Raw genomic sequence first — 12914 nt, forward strand, 5'->3', positions numbered from 1 at the left:
TACAAAGCTGTATACCGCAACTAGGTAAATACAAGTAGGTAGACGCAAACGCGCGCGCGCGCACATACACAGGACTCTGCGAACGTTGTTCCTTTCTTTTACACTACAGTTAGGCACATACACGCACACAAAAACACACACACTTTAATTGTAGAAGGGCAACATAGGAGTAACAGAAGATACATAAAAGTGAAGAACCCTGGGGCAACATACTGATGGACATATCAGTGGATGATTTAACGACCAAATGGGTCAAGGAACCAATACGATATATAGGCGAAGATGCACCTGTCAAACTAGGTTTGTTTTTAGCCAAGGAACCTGAAGTGAAGGAAACATTGAATTCTGACTGTTAAGACATTGTGACAAGTTGAGGCAGATGGAAAAAGAAGACACGGGTTTAGTTCCGAGTTTATTCCTGACCGGTTTCGCTTTGATCTTCTTCAGAGGAATGTCTCAAACATTCCTCTAAAGAAGCTCAAAACGAAACCGGTCAGGAATAAACTCGGAACTAAGCATTGAACTACCGGTGCCCATTAAATTAATCATATGGTCTTTGGATTTGTACTGGAAATGGGAAGACAAATAAGAGGAAGTATACAGACAAGCAAGCTGCAAGAATGCAGAAACTAACTTTGCCAAAGGGCTAGTATATGAAGAAGCAAAAATGTAAGTTGAAATAATGAATAAAAGTGCCCAGTCAGTATTTAATAAGAAGAAGTTTGATGGAGAAAATGATAAATATGAGGATGTGACGAACAACATAATAGTGGAAATACATGAAATGCATAAATTATATAAAAAAAAAACCTAGATATAAAATAGGCGCGATCGTGCGTGCGTGTACGTGTATTCTTCCTCGTACGGGATGTTGTTTGTATAAGTGTTATGGAAGCAGTATTTTAGATATTTTAATAATGATCCTACGGTCTAGTCATGCAGCATTCTTATATGTATATATATATATATATATATATATATATATATATATATATATATGATTAGAGACTAAACGTAAATCAAAGAAGAATGCTGATGACTAAGTTCTTGCCTTCTTTTCTATCGGCATCCTCAAATCTCACTTGTATACCTGCATGACTCCACCTCTTTGGTGTGACAATTCCCCCAAGGATAGAGGCGCTAGTGAAATATCTACCATTGGCCATGTCCACTCTTCCTGTCCGACCTGATAAGGTCAAAGGTGAAAGAGAGCGAATAGCGAAGAAAGAGTTGGCACTTGTGAGGCCGATTGGCACCTGAACCCACCCTCCCTCCCTCCCTTCCTCCCTCCTTCTCTCTCTGCCTCCCTCCTTCTCTCTCTGCCTCCCTCCTTCTCTATCTGCCTCCCTCCTTCTCTCCCTTCCTCCCTCCTTCCTTCCCTCCCACCCTCTCTCCCTCCTTCTCTCCTTGCTTCTCCACGGCCCACCTCCTTCCTTTCTTCCCTCCTTCCCTCCCTCCCTCTCTCCCTCCTTCTCTCCCTCCCTCCCTCTCTCCCTCCCTCTCTCCCTCCTTCTCTCCTTGCTTCTCCACGCTCCACCTCCTTCCTTTCTTCACTTCCCTCCCTCCCGTGTTCAGGGGTGTGTGTGTGTGTGTGTGTGCCCACCCCACCTGTGGATAGATTTCGAATCACTTTTTCATCCTTTTTGACCTGAATTCACCACCCCCCAATTTTTTTTTTTTTTTTTCATCTGGTTTCACAAATCAAATAACGAACGTTAACATAACCCCGCTTTCTTCCTACGCTCCGCCCACTTGACAAATGTTGAGAAAATTCATGCTGGTGTCACACTACGCTGCGTCGCCGGATACGGCAAGTTCAATTAGCTGAATAAAATCACGGCCACCATCTACCCCTGGTTGAAATGCTATCATAACTTTTCAAGTTTAATGACTCCTAAGGGAGACTTTGCTGTCGCCCACAACAAGCCGCAACGGCGGCGCCGGACAGTGTGACACCAGAGTTAGGTGTCCCCTCCCACATACTGTAAGCAGCAAAATCTGACTCCCCTCTTACCCCGCTACCCCCAAGGTAGCACTGACTGTGGGAGAATTGGACTGTCCTATATTCATTCCATTCTCGCCGTACACCCCGGTGCCAAAAATCTTCCACACTCACAGCAAAGTCACTCTTGAATCAGATCCGCGCGCTGGTCATCCTTCACCACCACTATCACATAGATATCGGGTTCTCGACCTGCATCCCATTCTTTGATATCATTATTATTATTTAGGCCCCGTTCACACTAGCGGTTTCAACCGCGGCGGTCCAATTACAATGCAAGTCAATGGAGGCGTTAAGACACAACCTCGCATTTTTTCCTTGACTATGCGGTACCCCCGCGGTCTCCGCGCGGTTCAAGTGTGAAAAAGGCCTAAGAGGCATGTGCATACCCGGTAGAACCTATAGTGAATACAAGGGCATACGGAGATGAGGTGGCAATGAAACTTTAAGGCTGTATTCAGAACCAGTGGACTGATGCCCAAGGGGTCGAAACGTCAGGTTCGGAACAAAATTCCATACTCTACCCTTAATGTGTCATTGCCATTTCACCTCCATACTCTGTCAATCTTTATGTGCATAAGGGCATGGGATAGCTGTTTAAGACTTCTGCTTACCTGGTAGAGCGTGAACCAGCGCAGCTGCCATTTGTTGGAGTCGGAGGACCGTTTATAGAGGTATCCTGAGAAGTTGTGGTCGTGGCGAGCCTTCTCCGCCAGCATCAGCACCTGATTCTCGTTGATCCGGATGGTGCGCTGCATCTTGGGGCTGAGCATCGTGGCCGGACGAGCCTTGTGGCGGTACGACAGAAAGCCGATGCTGGCCAATGGCTTCGTCCGCCCACCGCCCTCCTCCTCCTCTCTCGAGCCGATGGTGGTAATGATGACGATGGTGGTGGTAGTTGTCTGTGGTTAACAGTGACGGTGAGAGAGTAGAACACTGGTGAAGTAGCGTTGGGGAGGTAAGTGGACCGTTCGGGATAGGAACGAGATCGGGTGCGTAAGGAAACAGTGACAATTAAAGAGAAAACAACTTGGGGGTCCTCTTTCTGGATGGAAGGGATTGTATGAGCAAAGAGATGCTTTGCCTTACTAGGATGACTTTCTTTTGGGAGAACACTTGCGCCTTTCGAGACTTTAGCAGGTTCTGCCAAACGGTATCTGCTCTACGAACAAGTCGCAAGTTAGAACAACATTGATAGTCTTCGTCTCCTTGCTCTCCTTCTCCTTCTTCTTGTGTTCCCTTTTCAGTTCTATTCTTCTTATATATAAGACCCTTTTGTTGCAAAATTTTCCTCTCTAGATTCTTTTAATACTGTTTATTCAACTCATTGTCCTCTCGTGGACTTTTCTTCCTTATTTCTATATCTTCTTGAGAGCTTTTCCTACTTATTTCTAGTATTGTTAGTGTTTTGTGCGTATTCTAGCGTCAAACAGGGAGGATCTAGACAAATGTCCGTTGCATGAAATGAGAGAACGCCTTCACCACGCCTCGTCCATGTGTCTCCAAGTTGTCCGGGAATATTCACAATCAACCTGCAAGATAAAGAAAAAACGCTAGACTTCCTTCACAATTATCTTACCACAAACATTAGAAAATTGCCCACAGTATATAAATTTGAATGTATTATCTATTCATGGTTTGTTTACTTGTTTACTTGTTTGTTTAAGTATCTATTCATTTATTTGTTTATCTTATGATTACTTATCCATGTATTCATATACTTATTTCCTTATTTAGTCACATCAGTACATGCATACATACATACTGTATATACATGTATGAATACATACATACATGCATACATACATACATACATATATACATTCATACATACATACATACATACATATATACATGCATACATACGTACGTACATACATACATACACACATACATACATATATACAAACATACATAGATGCATTCATGTACGAAGGGCTCAATCCCCCTCATAAGGAGGATAGCCAAGCCCTATATGTATATACATATATGTATATATACATTTTTCCATGACTTTTTCATGGGGTAGGCTGTCCCTGTTATAGGGGGATTCTTGTCCTTGCATGTTGTCCTGTCGACCGAGCAGAGGAAGCAGGATAACCACCACACCTGCAATTTTCCCCCTTAAGTGTTCTGCAGCATCTGTTGGTTCTATCCGCTTAGGTTTGACCTTGGGTCACGTGACTAAACCCCTCCCCCCCCAACCAACCAACCCACCCCAGCTCTTCCTTTCTCTTTCCTGAGACGGGCCGTCAACTTCCCCCCCCCTCCACACCCCGTCCTTTCTGCTTCGCCCCCCCCCTCAACTCATCCACAACTCTCCCATTGGTTGGGAAGAAAGGAAGGAAGGAAGGAGGTAAAGAAGGAAGGATAGAAGAAGGAACGAAAAAAGGAAAGAATGAAGGAAGGAATGAAAAAAGGAAGGGAGGGAGGAAGAATGGAAGGAAGGAGGAAATAAATGAAGGGAGGGGTGAAGGATGGAAGGAAGGAAGGGAGGATGGAAGGAAGGAGGGAAGGAAGAGAGGATGGAAGGAAAGAGGGAAGGAAGGAGGGAAGGTGGGAATGGATAAATGAAGGAGGGAAGGGGGGGAAAGAAAGGGAGGAAGGAAGGATGGATGGAATGAATGAAGGAAGGAAGGAGGGGAAAAGGAAGGGAGGAAGTGAAGGAAGGAGGGGAAAAGGAAGGGAGGAAGTCAAGGAAGGAGGGGAAAAGGAAGGGATGAAGTGAAGGAAGGAGGGAAGGAAGGAAGGAAGGAAGGAAGGCTGCAGGTCTCCGGGGATTGAACAGAGGGGAGGAAGGAGAGTAATGGAGAAGGGAGAAAATGGAGACGGAATGAGATATGCAGATAGAGAAAAAGAGAACGGAAAGAATAAGAGGTGGAGTGGGGAAAAGGAGAAAGATAAGATGACCAGGAAGGTGGTAGGAGGAAAGGGAAGCCTCGGAAGTGGGGGGGGGGTGAGAGAAAAAATGAGAGAAAAAATAAATCGAAGCAGAAGAAGGCGAGGGGATGGGGAGAAGCGTCAGGAAGAGGACCGTGGCGTTTTGCGATTTGAGGCGACCTCGGAGGCGCTAAGAGCGTAGTACCACAAGGTTCTGCCCTGGAGTCACACGTCGACTGGCCGCGGTCATCTCCATAAAAACAACAGTCTCCCACCAAACAAAGTTCAGTAAATGCGGAAAAGGTCAAATCACTAATGCATCTATTAACCATAAGTTTAGATTATCCAAAAAAGGATTTATAGAGATCGACTAATTCGACTAACACAAGTAAATTTTTGTGGCTAACGCCAGACCATTTTATTCAGCTGAAATAATCTTTTGTGTGTATGTGTGTGTGAGAAAGAGAGCGTTACTATTACTGTTGTGTATCTTTAATTGCAGATGGACTAAATATTTTTCTTTCGGAGCTCCTCGTCCAGGTTAATTCACAATGTTTTTGACACAAATTTATCAAATACACTTAGGCACGTGCGATGTTATCGTGCTATCTACTTTTCCAACATTTGTTTTCGTTTTTCTATGCAATTAATATAGAATAGTTATCACACTAGGCTTCCACGGGCTTCACCAGTTTTAATCGTCGTGCCATATACTTTACTAGTATCAGCTTACGCTCTTCTTTATATATAGTATAAAGGTGTCATTGGGCTTACAGGGGTTTAACTAGCGCCTGTAGTTGAGAATTCGTTTGAGTAAGAACGACTTCGGCTACACTTTTATTTCTCAAATCTCCAAATATCATATTATCTTTCTGTCAAAGCTGAATGATGAACTAAGAGATTGTAAACTTATACGAACATTAGACATACTGTTGAAATGTTCTTAGAGAAGTCTAGATTTATGTAAACGAAATCATATTCTGGTTATTCAAATGGAGGTTGGAGGTAGGATGTGGGAGGAAAAATAGCCCAGTGTGATAACCTCTTATGGCAGGATGGATAAGATATCCATTTCCTACAGAACCTTAGTGTGGCATTCACTGATTAGGGAATGAATATTATGTTGCAAACTCATGCCCATGCACCCGAAAAAGAATAATAATCATAAATGAATAAAAAATAGATGCATGAATAGATAAAAAGATGAATAAGTAAATAAAACAAATTAATAGATAAATAAATAAAATGAATAAATAAATAAAACATGAATAAATAAATGAATAGATAAAAAAAAAAAAAAACAGGATACAGGACAGATGCTGTAAACCATTCTCCAGTCAACACCTAACTTTTAATCAATCAATCTACCAGCCACTCAGAATCCACCGTTGAACAGAGCCTCTCCCAACCCCCTCCATAAATCGCAAGACGACTCAAAACTCTACCACATCACTCCTGCAAACTTCTTTACCTCGTCTCTCCACCTACTGTCTAGCCCACCCAGCCACACCCATTTCCATGCGCACCATCTCGCCGCGTCCAGTCAGTTTGCCCAAATGCAAACTGAAACGCGAGCGGGATAGGCGACGCAGCATAGGGTAAAGGCAGACTTCCTGTTGCTGAACTGAAGTACAGTTTGAACTTCTTTCTCTGTTGGAATGCTGAGGTAGTACATCTGGGAGCATTTGAAGTGAGAGAGAACTTCAAAATATACTTCGATTCAGCAACAAAAAGTCTTCTTTTGCTCTGTGCTGCGTCGCCTGTGTCGCCTGCGTCTCAGTTTACGCTTAAGCTAAATGAATAACGCAGAGCGCGCCTTCACGTAGGAACAAAGGAGTGAAGGGGACTGCAAGGGACCATAAGGTCTACATTTGGCAGTTCCATGTCCATATACTTTACAAATATACGTAGGACATTGAGGGCCTTGATCACTGGTACATACATATACCAATGTCTTTTTTCCCTCTTACATGGGAGGTAGCCAACTCTACTCCCCTCCACCCTCTTTCCTCCCTCCTATCTTGACACATCCTGGATGACGGGTCATCCCTGCATCTTGTCCACTACCCTGGGTCAGAAACAGTGACACAAGACACAGCACATCCAGAGCAAGGTGGCTTCATTAATTCGGCGACCCCCACTCTCCATCCCCTCATGCAGAAAAGGAGAGGACGTGGAGAAATCCCTTTGGGCTGCGTCAATTTATTTCTCATACATACTCCCTCACCGCTCACCCCTCATCCCCCACCCACTCCCCCTCATGCATCACAGCATCATCCATACACAGCCCTTCTCCATTCACCCCTATCTTCTGTCCTCTCCATTCCTTCCTCAACAGACATTCTCCTCTTTCCTAATGCCCCTTCTACCCCGTCCATCTATCTCATCCTAGGTCGCCCCCTCATGTTCAACTTCTTTCACCTCTGCCTTCCACACCTCTTTTACTAATCTTTCTTCACTCATTCTTTCCATGTGTCCAAACCATCCCAATACTCTTTCATCAATCCTATCTCCCAACTCCCTTTCCACCCCTGTTATCCTTCTCACCTCCTCATTTCTCATTCTATCTAGCCCATTAAACCCTATCATACTTATCAGGCATTTCATCTAAAACACATTTAAACTCCTCTTCTCTTCTCTTATGTTCCATGTTTCTGCCCTGTACAGTGCTGTCATACAATCTCCTCTTGGCATCCCTTCCCAAATGTTTATTTCTCATTACACTTTTTAATCCCCTAAGGTATTTACTCGCTTCTCTCAATCTACATTCTACCTCCACCCCCACTCTCCCTTTTCTGCCATATTCGCACCCAAGTGTCTAAAACTATCCACTTCCTCCAGTCTCTCCCCCTTAATACTCAGTTTCAGTCTGCTGCCACTTTCTCCCCTTGCACATCTCACCACCTTACTTTTACCCACATTTGTCTTCAACTTCCTTCTACCGCACACCTTCCCAAACTCTGTCACTAACTTCCTCAATCCCTCCTCTGATCCTGCTACAAGTGCAGTGTCATCAGCAAACAACAACTGGCTTATCTCCCACTTTTCCCCATTTTCTTTAACCATCTCCAATCCCTGACCCACTACCATTGCATTCACCTTTCTCATCACCCCATCCATGTATAAATTGAACAGCCAGGACGACACTGGTAATGGACATTTTCTTTTTTCGAGAAAACTGCTCGAACTCCTTTCTTCACTTGTCAGGAAGTAAGACCTTAAGAATAGATGAGACTGCAAGAGACCATAAGGCCTACGCTGGGCAGTTCCATGTCCCCTGCCACCTATCATCCCCATCTATAAGGTTATCCAGCCTTCTCTTAGAACAGCCGATAGTTTCAGCGCTTACTACATAGTTACTAAGTTTATTCCACTCGTTAACCACCCTACTGGTTAACCAGTTCTTGTATATTTCCTTCTTAAATCTAAATTTGTCCAATTTCAATCCAGGTGCGAAGATCGAAGTACGCAGTAAAACGATCTGTTGGATAAGTAGGTGAGGAATGTACCCCAGGAGGCGCTGAGTAGCTGCGGCGAAGCCGTCACTTTTACCCTGTGCGCTTTGGAGACTGTTGGGGGCAAGTAACATAATGTCACTGCTGGGAATCGAAGAGATGTGAATGCAGGATTCGAACCCCCAATTGAGCGAACGCGAGACCACACGATTCCGATTACGTCATCAGCGTACAATGTATACTTCGGAAATGACTGAATCGATGGAGCAAGTGTGTTACTGAGTGGACGCCGCGAGATAGGAAGCGCGGAAGAGGGAGAACAGACAGAAGGTGGAGAGGCGAGATCGAGAATTTTGCAGGAGTGACGTGGCAGAGGATGGCGCGGTCGTGTGAATCATGGAATGCTATATATATATATATATATATATATATATATATATATATATATATATATATATATATACATGAGTGTGTGTGTGTGTGTGTATGTATGTATATATGTATATAATCATAGTACAAGTAACACTAAATCAGTACATCTATGCCTAACCGAGGGAGTCTGAGATATAAGCTCTTTTCTATCTGTATTAGAATTAGGTAAATAAAATTATTATATACTAATGTACGATCTCAATCAAATTATCTGCAATGTGGTAGTAGTAATGTTTAATTTTGTTAGGAACACACACACACACACACACACACACACACACACACACACACACACACACACACACACACACACACACACACACACACACACACACACACACGCACGCACGCACGAGCATAGTTCTCGTCCCGTAAAATACAACTAGGTAAATACACACGCGACTCGATGGTGCAGTTGCTAGAGTTCCCGGCTGATACTACGGCGGTCCGACATCGAATCCCGCCCAGTGTTGAAATAATTTCAGTATCGCTGCCCTGCGAGTCGTTACTCTAACTCTCGTGGGCTGGGAGTGTGTGTGCGCGCGTGTAAGGTCACAACATTACCCATAGATCGGTCGTATATGAGGTCTGAGCTCTCTTCCGGGAAGGAATTAGCTGTCGATCACGAGTCCAACACGTGATCCAAGACCATGGTGAATCACACACACACACACACACACACACACACACACACACACACACACACACACACACACACACACACACACACACACACACACACACACACACCGGGCAGGGAAGAGGGGGGGGGGTGGCGCTATTGATCGGCCCAAAGCGACATGTTGGAGCTCCGACGTAAGCTCTCGCCTTTTCTATAATTAGTAAATAAGTTTCGCACTCGCCCGCTTCGCTCCTCCGTGAGGGACGCGTCAGGACCTGACTCTTGACTCTGACTTCTCCGGAAATTTAGTGACCTCTCACTCCACCTGTTGACTTGCTCTCTTCGTGTAAAGAGGTATCACTCTGGGTTTCCACGGGCTTTATCAGCGCCGACAGTTGAGAGTTCGTTGGAGTAAAAACGACTTCGGTTACAAAATTTTATTTCTCAAATCTCTAAATATCAAATTATCCTTCCGTCATATATAGCAAAGCTGAATGATGAACTAAGAGATTGTAAACCTGTACGAATATTAAATATTTTGTTGAAATGTCCTTGGAGAAGTCTAGATTTCTGTAAGCGAAGTCATATTCTAGTTATTCAAACGGAGGTTGGAGGTAGAGTGTTGAAGGAAAAATAGCCTACTGTGATATCCTCTTTACCTTCGTGGTCATCAGTTAGTGGTTTATGAATAATCTAGAGCCACAGATTTTCGCAAGCGGGGTGATCCACTGACTACTGGAAGTACTTAATGGATGCCTGACCATTTTATTCAGTGTTGCGGTGGTCCCCAGGAGGTTGAAGAAGAACAGCAGTCCGTAGGTATGGGATACACAAGGGGATTGGTTGATCAAGCCTGGTCGACTGTATCTCCATCCGGACTGTTTTACTCCCGTATTCGTCATGCAAAGGTATTCAGCTATGGGCACATTAATAAGGATTCTTTTTATGAACTCAAGGTGATTTTATTCAGTTGAGAATAACATCTCTGCGTTCTTAGGTCATGCAGTGTAATAGCTTCTTCAAGCGACCCTGAAGAACTCCGAGTTTTCCTCCAACGTCCTACCTCCAACTTCCATTTGAATAACTACAGTGTAGAATAGGATTTCGCGCACAGAAATCTAGGCTTCTCCAAGAACTGTATGTCTAACATTCGTATAGGTTTACAATCTCTTAGTTCATCATTTAGCTTTGTTAAATATGACGGGAAGATGGTTTGATACTTGGAGATTTGGAAAATGAAATATTGTAACAAAGTCATTTTCACTCAAACGAACTCTCAACGGTCGACGCTGGTGAACCCCATGGGAGCCCAGTGTGATAACCCCATTAAAGAATTTTGTTCTGGCTAACGGTAGATGATTTTATTGATTTGATGAGCGGAAAAGGGACAGAAGCTTTTATTTATCTGTGGAGTGAAACGGATAGAATGGGGTATCGGTGTGTGTGTGTGTGTGTGTGTGTGTGTGTGTGTGTTTGCGTATGTAAATTTGATACAAGAGATAAGGCATCAGGAACAGATATCTGAACACTGGCAATTTGTAGTTGTCACATCCATTCCTTAGGAATGTTCCAAGCTAGACTGTAGGAATGATAAGAATAATAATTTGTTAAGTGCCAGGTATAAGGTATTGAATGTTTAATGTTCTTATAGTTCCCAACATTTGTTTGTTATTTATTGTTTCATCTATAACAGGGGTTCTTAACCTTTTTTCTCCAATTCCCCACTTTTTAGTGAGCCAACTCTCCATTTCCCACCACAACATCGGTCTTTGACAAATTCGATTTTAACCCGTGCAGTGTTTAGTACGTAAATATACAGTGTTGTCACTTTTACCCAAATATGACTTACAATACCTCATATATTGGTTGTTTTTGTTATTAAAACAGTCTGTAAATGGTTGTGATTTGTAAAGTAAGTCAACATTTGAATGTAATGTATTAAATTTTGAAGCACTATCGATTATTTGTGGGTGGAAACAAATTCACGAAATGTGACAACAAGAAGACACCAGAAAAAAAAACATCGATTAAAAAAAGAAAAAAAGGACAATGGTTCTTCTGTCCAACCGGTCATTCCCCACTTGGCAGCTCCGCCATTCCCCACCAGTGGGGAATTCCCCACAGGTTAAGAACCACTGATCTATAACATTTGTGCGTCTTACCAATTTCCTTTCTTTGTGTTGTTTAATAATTTTGTGATGTCTTTGTTAGTTGTTGTGGTTGTTCTTTTTCTTGTTCCTTGAGGTTTTGTTTGTTTTTATATTTTGTTTCTCTTTTTCTTGACGTGGCTATCTCGGTTTTGCAGTTCGTTTTTTTTTTTTTCTTTTTTAATGTATCCATCACTGACCTGAATTAAAACTCTTGTCTCTACAGTTCTGTCTATGGATGGAAGCTGATCTACAGCAAAGGTCTCCAAGTATTTTCTATTTCCTGTGTGCATTTCTTAGTTTGTTTTTTGTTGTATATGATAATTTTCTTCTGTTTTTTTCTTCCTTGTAGTTCTATGAAGATTACATAGGGAACCTACTGTCGGCTTGAAAGAAAAAATCAGGAAAACGTTAATTTCTGTGTTTTCCCAAATTTTCTTTTCACTCCGACAGTGGGTTCTCTGTGTGATTTACAAATGTGCTAATACACTTCTCTCTAGTGAATCCTATGAAGATCTTTATTGGGAAGTGATCTGATTCTGCCCGATCCGGAAACCAGGTACCGGCCCCTCGGGGTTGTACCTTCTTGAAGAAGTTGAGGTGGAGTGATGCCTTGCTGACGAGAGGTGTCCAGACCTTTTGTGAACGCCTCCACTAGTTCCCTTAATGGAGATCCCACAGAACAATTTCTCACCAAAGATTGGTGGGCGAAATTTTGCTCTCGGCCCCGAGGCCGTTGCCACACTGTCCGGCGCTGGCCTTACGGCAAAGTCTCCCTTACGAGTCAATAGACTCGAAAAGTTATGACAGCATTTTAACCAGTGGGGGATGGTGGTCGTTGTACGAAGTTCTGGCAGCTATCGCCAGGTGATTTTATTCAGCTCATTGAACTTGCAAACATAATGTGGCCGCATCCGGCGCCGCCGCATAGTGTGACACCGTGCATAACTTGCTCACATTTTGTAGACGGCGAACCTGAGTGGAACACTAATTCTGACACTGATGATTGGTCTCTGGTCTAATGGCAGTGACGTGTCATCTCACTCACCATCCTACTCCCACGAAGTGGAAAGTGAGAAACCCCTGGTAGAGCAAGCACTGTCAGTTGCGTCAAGCCGCCATTTTTTTTTTAGGGGGGGGGAGGGACGATGTCTGGGTCGCCTCCCCGCCTGACCAGAGCTGTGTCATCATCCAAGCAAAAGTTACTAAAGGAACGGGGTACAAGGCGTAACCGTAGCATGAGCCAATCACCTCATGAGGGTTTTGTCCAAATGGAAAACATCCGAGGAGGATTGTGGGTCCAGTACGGAAGTTAAATTCTGCCTTGAATCATACTTTGGTACGCTCAGAGAAACACGGAAGGAAAGTGTCATGTG

General features: G+C 43.5%; 1 protein-coding gene across 8 annotated transcripts in view; it reads right to left on the minus strand.

Moving 5' to 3' along the window:
* Positions 1–12914, minus strand: part of LOC143028367 (ras-specific guanine nucleotide-releasing factor 2-like) — a 311642-nt gene that overhangs the window by 170638 nt on the left and 128090 nt on the right. For all 8 annotated transcript variants that reach the window (XM_076190336.1, XM_076190337.1, XM_076190338.1 and 5 more), the window contains one exon: positions 2617–3534. In XM_076190336.1, the coding sequence (XP_076046451.1) occupies positions 2617–2775 (159 nt within the window). In that variant the 5' untranslated portion in view covers positions 2776–3534. The remainder of the gene's footprint in view (positions 1–2616; positions 3535–12914) is intronic.

The sequence above is a fragment of the Oratosquilla oratoria genome, chromosome 9, assembly GCF_046742065.1.
Source record: "Oratosquilla oratoria isolate Oo_2021 chromosome 9, ASM4674206v1, whole genome shotgun sequence".
NCBI lineage: Eukaryota > Metazoa > Arthropoda > Malacostraca > Stomatopoda > Squillidae > Oratosquilla > Oratosquilla oratoria.